We start from the raw sequence: 16,808 nt of genomic DNA on the forward strand, positions 1-16,808 counted from the left end.
TATATATATATATATATATATATATATATATATATATATATATATATATATATATATATGAGGTTTTATTTGTAAACCTTTTAATATTACATGTATTGTCTAATTGGATCTAGTTTTTGGAAAATATCTTTAAAAACCCTCATATTTTATTTATATATATTCATTTTTTGGGAGTTGATTTTAATCATCTCTCCTATGCAGTTACTCTGGCAAACCGAAAGTAAAACAGTGTTTGGACCTAAGCACAAATCATCACCGCTGACAAGACTTAGTTCTTGAAAATAATAGAAAAATTCAAAGTCATGTATGCTGAAGCATTGTTTTTCAAGGAAACTTATCAATAAACACTTTTAAAATAGTCAGATTTTATATAATACGAACAACTAAGATATTTTATAGTCTCAGGTATTCCTACGCCAGAGTTTAATATAGCCTCGTTCAACCAAACGCTCAGCTGTCTCCGTAAATCTCCGACAAGCAGAAAGGCTCTCTTGCTTGTCGGAGATTAACGAAGACAGCCGAGCGTCTGGTTGAACGAAACTAAGAGTTCGATATCAATAGTGCTTGGATCCACAAAATTTTTAGAATTGCTTCGATTACTTATACATAGTTTGAATTCTATCTTTAAATATTACACAACATGATTCATATTGGGTTTCTCGAAATTCTTGTCGGAAAAGTCTAAAATTCATATAAAAAAAAAGTGCTTAATTCAAATACAGACTACAAACTAATTGCTATGCAAGATAAGCTGATTTTAAAATAAATGATAATCGATAAAATCAACTCCCGTCAGTACTTCAGTACTTTGATTTAATTTTGGTTTTGTATGAACAAACTTGAAAGCCAAGGATGCTTTCTTCCAAGTTTGGTTGAAATAAATGTCGAAGTGGTTTCGGGAAAAGAACAATTCCGCAGAAAATCATCAACCATACAGAGGCCAGGAATTATTTTTTTTTTATCAGGAAAGCTCATTTTGACTTTCAGCTCAGGTAAATATGCAACTGCGACATTGGTCATCTTATTATAAGTATATCACACGTGCGGATCTAGAGGGGGTCCGGACCCACACACCGCTTGATAATTCAAATTTCTGGATCCGCGCATGTCACTTGACTGATGTCAACTTGTATCACTTAGTTTTTTACCCATTAGTTTTTTCCTCATTCTATTGTATATCTTATTAATATGCTTAGTCTTTTGATAAACGTATACTTTTGTGCATATGAAATTGTTACTTCCCATAAGAACTATGTTGACATTGGCTATATAATACATCAAGAAACAAAGAAAAATAGTTTAATAAAAATTACAAGTCTTAAATACATACAATTTTTATCTACAAAAGCTCAATCATTATATCAGTTTGCTTTAAAATCACCAGTAAAGAAAGATGTCTTAATGAACATCTTCCACTTTTCTTTTACACCCAATATTTCTATTTTTAACAGGAAAGAAAGTCAGGAATGAACCGTTAAAATTTATTTGAAAATCTCCTTAAAGTGTATTAGGAACTAAATGTAATAACAGGATCCATCGATGCATTCTTCTTCCTGTAGCAAACTTTAGCACCCACGATGCGTTAAAAATATCTTGTGTTTCCGTTTTAAAGATTTCAGAATTTTAATCTAATTCATTGTAATCGTTTTGATTCCAGTAATTTTTCTGGAATCCACTGTGTTCTTTCTTGAATTGCTTCCCTTTTTCTGCTTGACCAAGAATATTCCATGTTTTGTCGACAAAATCCACCATACTTGGAAGACGCTCTGCCAGCGACTCTATTTCAGGCATATACTCTAGCATCACGTCCTGCCTCTGTGCGACCACACAGCAAGTACTTAGTTTTTCGTAACACGATGCAAGTTGATTGTTCCATTTCGTCGTAAGTTTAACATTTTTCTGGCCTATCTCCCTTTTAAGGACAACATCCTCCACTTCACTCACATCCAAAATGTCTTCTAACAAAGCCTTCTTGAGTAATAAAATAGATTCTTTAATGAAAGCTAAGGCCTCCTCGTTGTTCTTCAAGAAATAGCTAACTACTGCGATTTCTTCCAACAATTTAGCTTGGTCTCCTTTGTTCCCAACAGCATATGTGGGAATCGGCATATCGCAAAAGTCTGATTCAATTTCGTTTCCTAAAAGACTTTTAACATAAACAGGGCTTTCTGATTGGCTTTCTGTACTCAACTTTGTGTTGCATTTTTCTTCGATCATCTTAATCATTTTAAATCTTTTCACTTCTGACCAAATGTCCAGGGCCGACAACGCGAATTCCTCAAATGTTTGACCGTCTGTGTCGTTGGTGATTGCAAGCATATCCTGATAAATTCCATATGCTTTGAGAATTTTGTCGAAAGCTTTGTTGAAGTTAAAAACTTCACCATCAGATTTGGCCCACCTATTTAAAGTATAAACAAAAATGTGTTGGACTGTCCAAGATATACCTTGAGTTGTATTATATCTATCAATATCTGCAATAACGTTTGCAAGAAAGCTATCGCAGAGCTTATGTCTCTCGATACCAAACTGTATGACTTCGATAGGAAAGTGTTTTATCGCATTCACTTGTAGTTTCAATTCCTGGATTGCTTTTGAGGGAATGTGGTCAATAATGTTATTCTCGGATATGAAATAATGTGGGATAGTTTCGCTCTCTAGGAAACGAGACAGCATATGTATCAGATAAAGAACACATCCTCCCACGTTCTTGTCCCAGCTGTTTAAAGGAATGACCTCCATAGCGCGAAGAAACACCGCCTTTAGATGTGTCGGAGCGAGATATGCCTGGCATAACGACGTTTGATGATCAACCAGTACTTTAAAGATGTTGTAGCAGTTCTTCTGATTAGAAGACAAAACGCTCAGAAATATTTCTTTTTCAGCTCTCGAAAAAATCATTTGCCACTCAACAGATTGCAGTTGGCTTGATGCATGAGAACGCTGTACAAAGAGTACACCTGCTTTCTGTATTTTTTCTTTCAGTTCTTCAGACGGCCACCCGGATGGGCGAGCGCGAGACACCCAGTCAGTTTTCGACGGAATCCATTCATGACTTTGAAAACCTTGGTATTCACGCAATATACCCATCTCAGCAAAATTACTCTCTCTGATAAAGCAGTTATTTTCCAGGAAGAAGAGTTGGCTTCCCCAAAAAACATTATTTTCGACGCTCGGCCGAAGTCTACAATAACCAGGATGAGTTTGACTCTCATCCACAAAGATTTCATTCTCTTTTTTCTCTTCGTTTGCTTTAAACTGAACAACAATATCTGACCGAATTATAATCTTCATCGGAGTGCTCGAAGTTGTGACGTTAGTAGACATTCCGTCTGTTTGGGTGACAATAACAGCATTGCTCTCATCACAAGCACTCCCAGCGTACTCGACCACGCAATTTTTCGGGACAGTTGTAATCCCAAGAACCCGAGGGACAGGCAGTTGTATACTGCTTTGAATCCAGCACTGCAATATGAAAGACAGATGAGGGGTGGGAACTCCCGATTCCGGATCTGTATACAGTGGATCTGCAGCCAACCGATAGAGAGACTCTGAAATCAAACGTTGAACGTTCTTATTGTTGAGAAATGACCATATATTTTGATGCATGCATTGTCAACTTTCAAATCATGAATAAAAAATTTCCCAAACCTTCTTCTTGGTTTGTAATCCACCCTCTGTATTTGAAGCACTTGGGAATTTCATCTCTAAGTTTATGCACTTTTGCCAATTTTTCAGTTAGGAAACTTTCTTCCTCCTCCCAGCTCTCGGGCTTTGTGGGTGTATGTGGTACCCTGACCTCAACTTCATGATCGACCACGCTGGAATCCGTTTTGTTCACTTCACCATGGTTAGTTAGGAAAGATATGACTTTTTTGTTCTCCGTCACTACTTTTTCATAGTCCGCTATTTTTTTTCTAAGTTCCAATAAGTCTAGCTTTGACTCTATATATTTGCTCAGAATTTGATGACTGCTCATTTTTTCTTTATAAAGTTGTGCAACTATCAATGAATATAAAGAGAAATCATTGTGATGATAGCAATATTCATTACATAATAATTCAGAATGATTAAGAATCAATTTCCCCACATTTTTAAAATGTACATTTTAATAATTATTTATACCACCCTCTGAATCAGGTTGAAGGTGTTTCAAGAAGTGTGTTAACAGATGTAGAAGCCCCGAGAGTATACCCATAGAGATAAGGATGTTTAGGTACGTTGGAGTAAATGATTTTTGTGTAACCCCCCCCCCCCCCACCCCCTCACTCTATTACAAATCTAAGATCGCTTCCGATGTTTTTATTCTTTGTCCGAATTTTCGATAACTGATTTTAGCATTTGATTTTCAGACACTGGTGTTTGCGTTATCACCTGCTTGTTGAAATTCATACTGCAAATAGTTCTTTCAATTTAATCAGCTAGTAAGACATATCATCACAAATTACTAAAGAGAGTTGTATTTTCTGACACCTCCCCCCTTTACTTTAAATTTGGCTAACCTCTCCCAAATCAAATGTAGGAGCATGAATAGGTACCAAATGCAGTCCAGTTATTGTAAAGTAAAGGTGTAAACATTCTTCATAAAACTTATCACGTAATATTATTGCAAAAATCTTACGTCCTGGCCATATCCTCCCCCAGTTTTTGGGCCTCAGACTAAGATAATGGTATTCACCAATATGACCGAGAAATAATGACGCATGTGATTTATCCGGATCACTTGGGACAATTTCTGTTCGACGAATATCCTCCTGAGAAAGATTTAACACTACAATGGTATTCCTTGTAACTTCACTCAGAGCTTGGAGCGTCAGATGGTCACCCCATGTGGAATTCCTCTCCATTCGGGTCAGGTAGCTCTCCCATGTTTCTTTACTTGACAGGAAGTCCTTAAAATGGACCCCGTTTTTCTGTATAGGGTTCATACGTAGATACCTGTAACAGAATATATATTACTGTGGTAATATGCATTAAAAAGACATGCTGCTTAGGAAAATATGGTTCACGTGTCACAAAATTATTGAACACAATACCGCACGGCACGTTCTCTGAGAGATTTGGCAGTTTCGCCGAATTGGGCGTTAATCCGCAACTGGTCTTCCACAGAGCAAAACATACAATTGCCGTCGGCGGGTACATCGAACACTTCGAAGTCATTGTCCCTAGCAAACTCCTCCAGAATCCGGGTATGATACGTAAAGAAGGTGGTGGAGAACGGATTCCATGCAGAATAATAATACGGAGCTAGAATAAATACAAGACAAGGTATCAGTACAGAGAGAGGATGTATTCTTAGCGAAAAACCGGCCGTCAGTAACGTGTATAAATTATCAAGTGTTGAATACAATACAGAATGCACATTTAAAAAATCGATTGTTTTCTTTCTAACAAACAAATTGATTTATAATATTTCACATACATGTATACAATGTACATTCAAATTCACATGAGAACTTACAAGGAGATTTACACGTTTCGTAAAAAAAAATATCGATTTCAAAGGTAATGTCTTTTCTCCACATTATATACTGATAAAGTGAACACTTCGATGTATTGGTTCAAGTAATAAACGATTAACTTACCTTTCCTTGTTTTATTTTTGGGATAACGCGTGTTTTGGTTGTAAGTTGAACCATAGTTTGACCGATTTGTGTTTGTGTTATTATCTTGATAACACTGATTGCGTTGCCAGCTGTTTGTGATGCCAGATGTACAGTTACTCTCGCTGGTTTGTTCTTGTTTTGTTTCCTCAAAAGCAGAAACTCTGCATTATAGAGAAAAATAGCGTAAACACGCACTCAAGAGTTTAATGATATGAGCATTAAATATTGCTTATCCATATCAAATGAAGATCAAAATTAATGTTTGTATGTAATGTGCAAATTTAAAATCAAACCTTTGTTCTTCGGTTTCTTCTTTGCATTTGTTCACCGACGACTTTTTACTGACAACTTCGTGTTGTTTTGCATTAGTTGTTTTGCTCTCGTCTGTTTTGTCCTGCATCTCTACAGGTTTATCGCCCTTCATTGTTCTGTCAACTGTGTCCGGTGCTTCAGACATGTTGATGATTTCAAATTCTTTTTTATTGCCCAGCCGATTGTTTATACATACACTTTGTTTATCTTCACTTATAGTGCTCTGATGGTTCGAAGAATAATGGATCGAGACTTCTAACGTTTTCGTTCTGGAATTCGCAACGTTGTCTGCTATATCTGAATTAAGAAAGGCGGAAGGATTTTCACAGCCTACATTGCTATCCTCTAAACTGTGATATTTATAATCCAAAGAAATTTTCTCTGAACCTTCCGTGTTATGAAGTGTCATGCCATCAGTTTCCATTGAAATATTTCCTGGTTTTGGATTCGTGTTTAGCAACAAATTATTCAGATCAAGTCTTTGTAATTCTGTATCGTCTGCTTCACTATGATATTCAGATCTGCTCAACCAGTTTGAGCTATGAACAAAATTTATCTGATCATTTTCCTTGCTCCAAGTCATTGAATGCGAATTCATTATATCATTTTCAAAACCAAAGTCAAATTCATTTCCCGATTGTGACAACTCATTCTGAATTTCCTCCTCTTCTCTTTCTTCTTCATTGTCAAGCACGTTCTCTGTTTTCCAGACTCCAGAAAACCCCATCTGAGATTGATGTCGCCTCTTTTCTAACATGAGCGCCACAGAACTGGACGTGGATGAACTAATACTTCCATCAAGAACTGTTGGGAGGGAGCGGTACCCCGGATGAAACTGGTCGTCCTCTGAATCAACCATCTCTAGTAACACGTGATATATACATGAACTCTCTCACCAAATGTCAATTTCTATGTGGACAATCTTCAAAGAAAGTAAATAAGTCACACAAACGTAAACGTATTTTGTTTTAGTTTTGTCAGAGTAAATATCCTATTGACACATCTATCGAGGTTATTGTTATTGGAGAGAGAAAATAATCTATGTTTATAGGGAAGTCCTGAAGAAACGTGGACTTTTGTTTTTATGATACTGAAAATTTTCATATCCACTTTAGATATTGTTAGAAAATCAAAACAGTTTCTTTGCAACAGAGCTTTCATCATATACCAGATCCGTTTACTTAAATTCATTTAAATAGCCTGATTGAATTTATTTTAATTCACACTTGAAAAGATTTTGATTCTATATATGTAAAAAAAAATCTGAAAGTTTCCCCAATTTGTGGTTTTTCTAAGCCAACTGGGTATATCAATTTAAGACTGTTCCTATATAGATTTTCTTTCATCATGACATCAGAAGTCTTAGTTTAGACAATCAAAACATCTAAACTCCACTGTCACTTGCTTTGATTTGAATTTAACAAATTGAACTTTTTCTGTTAGTTCTTTAGATGTTCAATTATATTTATGTAAATTCTTGTAAGGTAGTTAAATTTATCATCTCCTACCCAACTTTTTCGAACTCTATTGTAAATGCAATTTAAAAAAAAACACACAAAAAAACAATCATATGATTCTACATCCATACCAATAATAGATGCGTGTGTCCAATTCTTTAAATGCATTTGATTTTAGAATTGGGTGCACCTTTACTGCCAATTGTGACTTCTTACTAGTATGGATAGCTTTACCTAAAAACCATTCGTTTTATTTGCTTAACATGTTGCCTGCCTATTATAAAAATAAACTTGCAATTGGAAGTTTTTTTTATTCAGTTTCCTTCCCAACCATTTTCGGTCGAGTAACTTTGGATCTGCATGTACCATATACATGTTCTAGTATAAGGAAGCTACAAATAAAGTTATCATGCTAGTTGATTTTAATTTGGTTCTTGTAAAGGGCATTTTGAAAATACCCGCCCTTTTTCAATTACTTCCCTATACTGTTAATGTACTATATTTGGCTGAGATTTCTATATATAGCGCTTTTGGCGAAACGCGGCTTCCGCTTAATCAAGTACATCGCTTAATGCCATGCATATATGTATAAGAAAAGTCACATTCATGAATAAGTTAATTCAAATCCACGCTAAATTTTTCAAGAACTGATTTCCGCGACACATCGTTTACGCCAAATGTAATACGTTAACTTTACAGTATTCACTGATTGAAAGAGGGTCTTGTTTTTTATATTAAAAAAACCCCACGAAAACCCTTTATTCGTGGATCTCTGTACCAACTCTTTTTTCGTTTTTTAATAGAAATGGTAAACATTAATGTGCACTGGGAGGCAAAAGACACCAAACATAATAAAAAAAATCGCACTTTAACAATTAAACTATTATCTATAAATCATTTTGATCATCTACAGAGGTGCTTTCGGGGGGGGGGGGGGGGGGGGGTGGTGTAAAAACTACAATAGCAAAACTCTATTTTTAACCATAATATACACCAACTCTAGTTTATTTGCAAAGTTTTAAAAAAATTATTATCTGGGTCTTTTCAGGGGCCATCTCGAAATACAGGCTGGTACATTTACTAAAAAAAAATAAATAGGAAATTTCGAAGCAGGTTTAAATATACTACAATAGCGATTTTCCTCGAATTATAATTATTATGATTAAAAGTAGTATCATTTTCATCCTTATGTTTAAAGTATACAAAATTCTACCGTTTGGATTTAACTGGAAGTCATCTCGAAATATTAAAATGCACCAAAATTTACTATACTTTTGGAGTACTATACAGTTGTAGATTGATCCAAATGTTATACCAAGGACAACCTTGATATCAGATTTCAAAACAGAGACAACTGAATGTTTTCATAGCTATAACTTATGAATGCATTTATTTAACAGTAATCAAAATCAATGTGCATAAAAGTGCCCCTAAAGTTAACTTATTTACACAATTTAGCTCTAATATGTTTCACCAAGGACACTTATGCTACACCATGGACTTTGTCTGTTATAAGAATCTAAGTTTTAATATTTCAATTTGTTTTGACAGCTTGAATGTATTTTGAATGAATTTAAAATTACCAAATGCACATTTCAGCAGATATATTATACATGTTACTGTTATTCTCTATAAGTTCAGGCTTAAATTTAAGTTTGTTATACAAAAGACACAACATGTTACACCATGGACACCATTCTATCTAGTTGATGAATACTTTTAGTATTTTATCATACTCCTGTTTGAAAACATTGCATAATCTATCATAAAATGTATTTATACAATACTTGTTTTGTTAATTTTTCTATCAGAAATACATACATGGGGATTGAAATACTCTTTTCTGTAACATTAAAAGTCCTTGGTAACACATTTTGTTTAAAGTCAAACTATATTTTTTAGGGAAAATTTGGCTTAAGCTATAAGTCCAATATCAAATTCAACATTAATTATACTTGAATTTATAAATTTGATTTGATTTGACAATACTGAAATCTTTGAAAATGAATATTTTAGGTCTTATGTCCTTGGTGTTAATTGTTAATTGTATGTGTCTTTGGAGTAACAAAATATTGCATGATTGAGAAATCATCTAGTTCTACAGCAACCAGATGCATCAACATTATATATCAGCATAAACTAACAAATGTGATACATTGTGATATATTTATTTAATAATTTCATCATATCTTTCCCCCAAAAATAAATTATGTAAATTACAGTCTCTGGGATAACAGTGATAGTCTATGGTGTAACTTTTTGTTCTTGTTACACCAAGGACTGCTACACAAAGGTCATATTTATGAATTAACTTGTCTCTGCTAAATAATTACTGCTCCCTCAGAGTAAAAGAGCATATTATCTGCTACAACAACACATAGCAATAGTCTTTTTGTTTGAGAGAGGTATTTTACTTACCTTTTTTTTATCCCTTGAACCTATCATTTTAACAAGAAACGGTCTTAATACCTTACAAAACCTATTTAAAATCGCAAACTCTGAGTAGTAACAGTCAAATAATGTGTAAAAATCAACTTATAAACTTTCGAAATTTTTAAGATTTTGTTAGAAGTAACTGTTTATATACCAATATGTATACTAATATATATCCAAAGGTAGCACAAAAGTGAAACTTGGCAAAAATCAAGGATTATACTTTCTAGTGCCCTGTAACAACCCAGTACCACCTTTTTGAGAATGACTCATATAAGAATCTAATATTTGAATATTTTAGAATGAACCTGAAAAGAGACTTTCGTCTTGTTTAGTGTGTTTTATATCTAGTGTGTTTTGTTAGTCTGCGAATCTGAAAGTTATCATAATTGAAGTCTTGAGTCATTAGATATAGAAAGTAATTAAAAGGTTTTTTTACAGTGATTGAGCGGATGTGTAAATGATATGACGTTATGAATTAGTGGTATATTTATTAATTTGTGTAATAGTATTTACTATGACTGTACATGGTAGTGGTCTGTGAAATCATTGCGCTGCAGGGTGTAAGAGGCAAAGTTTTAAGAGTTAGCAGGTTTTTATTCCGTAAAGTTTAAAAAAAATTGATTTGAAACCCCTTATATACTAGAAATATTACTTAGTTTTGCTCTTTACAACAAATGCAAGTATAGTTGAACTCAAAAATGTGATGTTGATTAAATTAAAGAACTTATCAAGAGTTATAAACATGGAGATGAAAAAAATAACATTGATTATTGAGATTCAATCGTAGAGTTGATCATTGAGATTCAATCGTAGAGTTGAGCATCCAATGGTAAATGGAACAAACAAAGAGATTAACATTCTGGAGATAACCTTTCAAAAGAGAGGAATTAAATGCAAATCAAGGATGTCGGACTAGAACAGTTTTTTTTCTGACATACATCAATAAAAGGAAAGGGTGTATTGATATGTGTATGTTCAGTGTATTAATCTATTATGAGGGATTTTTTTTAAAAATTGAAACCAATATTCCAAAAAGACATTTATCACCTTCTTGTTCTAATGAAAGAAAGAAACAACAAAAGGGAGCGCGTGGTAGCAGTGATGTTGAAAAAAGTGTGGTTGGTAATTTTCACCAAGGTTCTAGTATATTTTCAGAATGATGTCGTGGAAGGCAGTGTGTTTCAAATGCACTCATCAGTAATTTGTACAAGTATCTCAATTTAAAGCAAGTTGTGGATTAGACTTCAGGAGATATAGATTTTATTTTGAAATATGGAAATGAACTGTATCAGCATGTTTGGCAGTATGCTGCACATGTTTATTTAAATCCATGTGATCTGCCAAATTATTTTTGTTTTAAAAACACATTCCTAAAATGCTTGGTTTTTGTTCACATTCTCAAGCAATATTAGTAGATCATTTGTGGGAAATGGTCCTTTTCTGTCTCTAGAGTCGGCTATATCTATGTGTTTTATTTAACCGTCTCGAACAGGTATCTTTATTTGTAAGAAAACGTTCTTAACCAGCTGGTAAATTTCTGGAAAACTTATTGGTCAATGTCAAATCAAATCTTTTGAAATTCTTTTCATTCTAATGTCCATTTTTTAAGCAAGGCTCTTTGAGATAGTGACCATCTCAATGTTGTTTAGCTATTAATGTACATTGTACAACTACAAACATACTAATGATATTAAATTAATGCAAGTTTAACTCCCATGAGTACTTTCAGTACTTTGATTCTACTTTTTTAGGCCGTATGCGTCTTTACAGCTGGGTTGCGTAATTTCACTCTACCCTCAAGCAGGTTTATACGGATTTTGGCTCCTAATAAAACTTTTTATTGTGTACAATGTCACAAGCGCGAACGTAAAAAAAATTTTGCGTAAAGTATTAGGTAAGTTTTAAAGGGGCATGGTCACGATTTTGGTCAAATTTTATTTTTCTGTTTTTATTATTTCAAATGCTTTATGAATGCATTTCTAATGATCAAATGAAATTTGGGCGCTCGTCGATGAGTTTTAAGCAAGATACAGGGCTCACAATTCTTCGTCACGTAAACAAGGCTCGTGCCCTGTTTTTGTTTACATAGATTCAATATACCAGTAAAATATTTTTCAAGCTGATTTTTCTATATTCTTATTCATTTTAAGCATAAATAAACAGTTCCTAACGATAAACACATTCATTTTAGGTCTAAAACTGGAGTTTTCACTTCAACATTCAAAATGTAAACAAAAGCTTTGTTTACATAGCGAGGAATTGTAAGCTCTGTAACTCGCTTATAACTCAACGAATGATACTCAAATTTTGGTTGCCTATTAATAATGCCTTACTGAAGCATTATAAACTTTAAAATCGAAAAAATAATTTTTGACCCAAATCGTGACCATGTCCCTTTAATGATTAATTATACTAATAGTAATGTTACAATGAAAAAATCATTAGGAGTTGATTTTAATCAACTCTCTTATGCAGTTACTCTGGCAAACCGAAAGTGAAACAGTGTTTGGACCTAAGCACAAATCATCACCGCTAACAAGACTTAGTTCTCGAAAATAATCAATAAATTCGCTGTAATGAATTCTGAAGCACTGTTTTTCAAGGAAACTTATTTATAAATACCATGAAAATAGTCAGATTTTAAATGGTAGGAACAATTTATATATTTTTGTGGTATGTATTCCTACGCTAGAGATTACTAGTAGTCTCGTTCAACCACACGATCGGTGGTTTCCGTAAATTTTCGACAAGCAGAGAATCTCTCTTGCTTGTCGGAGATTAACGGAGACAGCCGAGCGTCTGTTTGAACGAAACTAGAGTCCAATGTTGCTTGGATCCATACAATTTTTCAGAAATATTTCGATTACTGATACGTACCTTGATGGAATTAATAGTATCTTTAAATATTACACGGCATGATTCATATGGGTTTTATCGAAATTCTTTTCGGAAAAGTCGAGTATTCATATTATAAAAAATGTGCGTGATTCAAATACATATATACATGTATAAGAAACCACTTGCCATGCAAAATAACGTATCGTTGATTCTAAAAGAAATAATAATCGATAAAATCAACTCCCGTCAGTACTTCAGTACTTTGATTTATACCTGAACCGTATATATTGTTAAACTTTCATGGTTGTTAATCAAAATGTGAAAGTCAGAAATTTAGAGCGTGGAGTGGATACCCTATATTTTCAAAATAAAGATCATGCTATGTTTTCATATCTATAAAAATACCATAATCACAACAAAATGAAATATGACATGTACAAGTAAAGCACATATACAGTAACTTTGATCCCAATTAACTTGCAAATGAAAACAAAATATGATTTAAACGAAGTGTTTCACATTATATAACCTATGTAAACAAAACAATGGTATGACCTTTGTTAAACATAACAAAATTGAACTCTGCTAATTGCTTAAAAATCCCAAATTACAATTTGAAATACGTTAAGTATGTATAGTGTACAATAAAAATGGGTAACAAAATGAAACTTTTATTAATCCTTTTAGCTTGTATCCTGATCCTGCTACTCTATGATGATGTTCAAAGACGATTTTTTAATGAATATGTGAATGTTTTACAATGAATTCAGGGTGTTTCCTCTGAGATATGGGTAATACCTATGTCCTTGCTACCTCCTGATTTAAAGGTTAATGAATCTCACTTGACTAAATTGTCATGATATAAGTTTTAACTTTATATTGGAATTAAGACTGGTAAATGACACTTGTATGTACAAATGCTTCAGAATGGTGTTTCCTTATAGTTACTTTGTTCTATTTCTAACAGACAACGCGTTCGTTATGGTCAGACCATTGTCATGTCAAAAGTTACTCTATTCTATTTACATTCAAAATATGCTATTTTTACTCCTGTATAGTTCCTTTCAACTAATGCAAAATAATTACACATCACAAAATCAAATAATATCAACATTTTAAGTTTATTTCGAAAACAAAACCCATTTAACATCTACTCATCTTTGTCTACAGAGTATATACGATAGAAAGCTAAAACGAGAACATATATAGTATTCATACTTACTCAATCAAATGATGTCTTTATCACATTCTATAACGTATGTACATATATCTACTTTCGGTTTGATCTGATATACGGATCTGGGGATTTCTGTCTATTTTTAGCCACACTTAATGTGATCCGCTATTAAAAACACACCAAATTCCTCTTACATCCTCAAAAACACATTTAAAAAAATTCTAATGTCTTTTATATTGGTTCAATACTTCTTAATCAATTGTTTTTCTTTTGATGTTTTAAACAAATATACCTGCTCTCTTATTATATCTCTTAATATAGAAAAAAAGAACATTTTTCATAGCTAGTATATTTCCTGCTATCCGCTCCCCCACTTCGTTTCGGCAATGAGTAAACCGCAGTGGAAGAACCAGAACAAAGACTTTTACTTCTTGAGTACCTATAACGAGGCTTGGTTTTGGACAGAATGGCGAGTTTCGAGTGGTATTCTATTGAGATAAAAATAAAAAAATAAACAATATACATTCTACCAGCATCAAACATCAGTTCTCAATATACACTTGTAACTTAAAAATTAAGTAAAATCAAATTTAGAAAAAATAACCTATTTATATTATTGCAGGTAACACTGCAAGAAAAATAATTAATTATTATTTTTTTACTATCATAGATAAAAAAAGGCAAAAAAAATAATTGCATTCCATAACAATATAAACTTTAAAAAAAAACCCTCATCAGCCTATTTCTGAAAATTAAAACTTTAAGTCTATACCAATGGCATTCTGTATTTTATTTCTTTTAGCGACTTTAAAACAACTAAATATGACAAAGTTTAATAAATGATGGGCATAGGAGATTAAAACATTCAGTTTTAAAATTTAGCCATGGATGTCTGAATACCGCATTGTAATAAAAGACTAGGACATTGTTCTGATAACACCATGGTATTTGTATTTTTAATGTTTTAGTACTGATACAATACCCCTATTTACATGTTGATCTTTTTCATGTTAATCTTTAGAAGGAGTAACAGAATAATGGTAAGGCAGGTACATGTACTTAGTATTTATTTTGATATACATGCAAAATGTTTTTACGATTTTTTTTCTATTATGTCTTATATATTTTACCATAGTCATTAATGTCCTCGAGAGTTTGTACCCCATTTTTAGAAAGTCGATAAATCTTGATTATGCTGATGCTTAAGTGCACAAGAAAGTTGCTTAATTGGATGAATATACAGTATATGACAACTCAATATTCAAAATAACACGAACGCGATTCAAGCCAAAAAAGAATTAATCTTTTATGATTCATATAATTAACTCAAGTATATTTTATGGTCAATCAAAATGTAAATGAAAGAAATCTAGAGCTTGCATATCTTTATTTAAGAAACAGGTTCGTTTCATGTTTTTTTTATTTACCTTTAGAGTTTTAAAACAAACTGAAATATTATAATCACAAAAAAAGAAACCATTGATCATAATTTAACGAAGGGTTTACTTAGTCAATGGATGGTAGTTTAAAGATTATTTTTGCGGACTTATCATTACCTAAATTAGCTGTGACTTTTTTTTTCAATAACTCTAAATGAAACGTTTTTCATTATAAATGAGCTAAAACTGACAGAAATTGAAAAGAAATTTTAAACCTATAAAAGTCAAGGAATCATACCACAGTTGGCAAAATATCAGTTATTAAAGATTTTGCAAAAATTACATCATCAAACACTCATTTTACCAAACCTAGATTCTGTTTTTATAAATAGTTTCAATGAGCAGATTTACCAGAATTTCATGAGAAATAAGTTTCACAAAGTCAAGAAAGGTGCTATCATTTAAGAATGAAAATATTCTTCTTCTATACTTTTATCTTTTTAAACATCAAAGTAAAAGTTTGATCCCCATTTTTGCTCTCTTATTTAATTCTGAGAGTCAAAATGTAAATTTACATGAGACTTCATCCCACCTTACTTTTATAATACATTAAAGTGAAAAGTCTCACTCTTCTAGAGAAAATAATTTTTGTACTTTTGTGTGAATTGGATCCCATCAAACTAACACATAAAACAACGAGTCTGCCTGGTCCTTCTCTTCATCATGGAGTTGTAGCAAGAATTCGATTAAAAATATGGATACCATCAACCCAAAACCTTATTCTGGTTAAAAAGCAAAATGATCCAGCTCTGCTCATCCAGGCTGTTTGTATATATGCAATTATGTTTATGTAACTCGTACTTCTTGTTCAATTTATTTTCTTTTGAGAGGAAAAATGAATTGAATTGGTCCCTTTCTCCATCTTTGGGACTATCCTTCTACGGCCAATATCAAATATATTAATTGTTTTCATTTTCAATCCAAAATGGAATATAACTACTAAATATAGCCCCTCTGAGACACGTAAGGTAACGATATTGACGAAACTTGAATAATCATTAAATTCTTTGTTATCATAAGATTTCCTAGTAATAGCCTCTTTGCCTTTATGAGATTTTTTTTGTTTAAATTTGAATTTAAACTCCCTAAATTCTAGCTCATGGATGGCCCTTTCTTTCTGTCTTTTTTTCATAACTTCATTACTTGTGGTCACAAATTTTGAAAAAGTTTTTTCTTTTCCAAGTAAATATTCGTAAAAGGTCAAGGAATAACAAACTTGAACCTTAGGTATTGTGCCCACCATGCGCACATCCAGATTTTTTTTCAATGCGAAGGAGGGGGATTTTTCGATGGATATTCAAGTTTGACAGGTGGCTCCAAGACTTACCTTTGTAATGTTAATATCATTGTAAGGAAAGTCAAATTTTCCAGGGGATCCGGACCCCTCGACCCCTCTATCGTAGATCCGCGCATGATGTATATCATAAAAGAGGAATAGAAAAGAAAACTTCATATTTAATTTATGTTGTACATATGAATAGTTAAGAGAAAGATAGACAGCCAATAATGTGACGTTTGAATAGAAATTTAATTGAACCATGAA

At 32.8% G+C, this 16,808-nt stretch overlaps 1 protein-coding gene across 2 annotated transcripts; it reads right to left on the bottom strand.

Annotated features, from left to right (window-relative positions):
* Positions 1-1,284: 1,284 nt before the first annotated feature.
* On the bottom strand, positions 1,285-14,271 carry LOC128159088 (uncharacterized). 2 transcript variants are annotated; one of them, XM_052822139.1, is made up of 7 exons: positions 13,872-14,271; positions 5,900-6,779; positions 5,586-5,767; positions 5,037-5,247; positions 4,622-4,938; positions 3,652-4,002; positions 1,285-3,551 (listed from the first exon to the last, which is right to left on the bottom strand). In XM_052822139.1, the coding sequence occupies exons 2-7, from the start codon at positions 6,775-6,777 to the stop codon at positions 1,624-1,626; spliced, it is 3,867 nt and encodes a 1,288-aa protein (XP_052678099.1). In that variant the 5' UTR covers positions 6,778-6,779; positions 13,872-14,271; the 3' UTR covers positions 1,285-1,623. The 2 variants fall into 2 exon arrangements, with proteins under 2 accessions (XP_052678099.1, XP_052678098.1); XM_052822138.1 differs by having other exon boundaries at positions 5,900-6,840; positions 13,872-14,270.
* Between the last annotated feature and the right edge of the window lie 2,537 nt (positions 14,272-16,808).

This window comes from Crassostrea angulata, chromosome 8 (assembly GCF_025612915.1).
Source record: "Crassostrea angulata isolate pt1a10 chromosome 8, ASM2561291v2, whole genome shotgun sequence".
Classification (NCBI taxonomy): Eukaryota; Metazoa; Mollusca; class Bivalvia; order Ostreida; family Ostreidae; genus Magallana; species Magallana angulata.

Excerpts from the sequence above, each read along its gene's own strand:
- LOC128159088 (XM_052822139.1), bottom strand. The coding sequence starts at position 6,777 with ATGGTTGATTCAGAGGACGACCAGTTTCATCCGGGGTACCGCTCCCTC. Across the intron at positions 5,248-5,585 it reads CAAAAATAAAACAAGGAAAG|CTCCGTATTATTATTCTGCA; the intron begins GTAAGTTAATCG and ends TATTTATTCTAG. Across the intron at positions 3,552-3,651 it reads GATTACAAACCAAGAAGAAG|AGTCTCTCTATCGGTTGGCT; the intron begins GTTTGGGAAATT and ends GTTTGATTTCAG.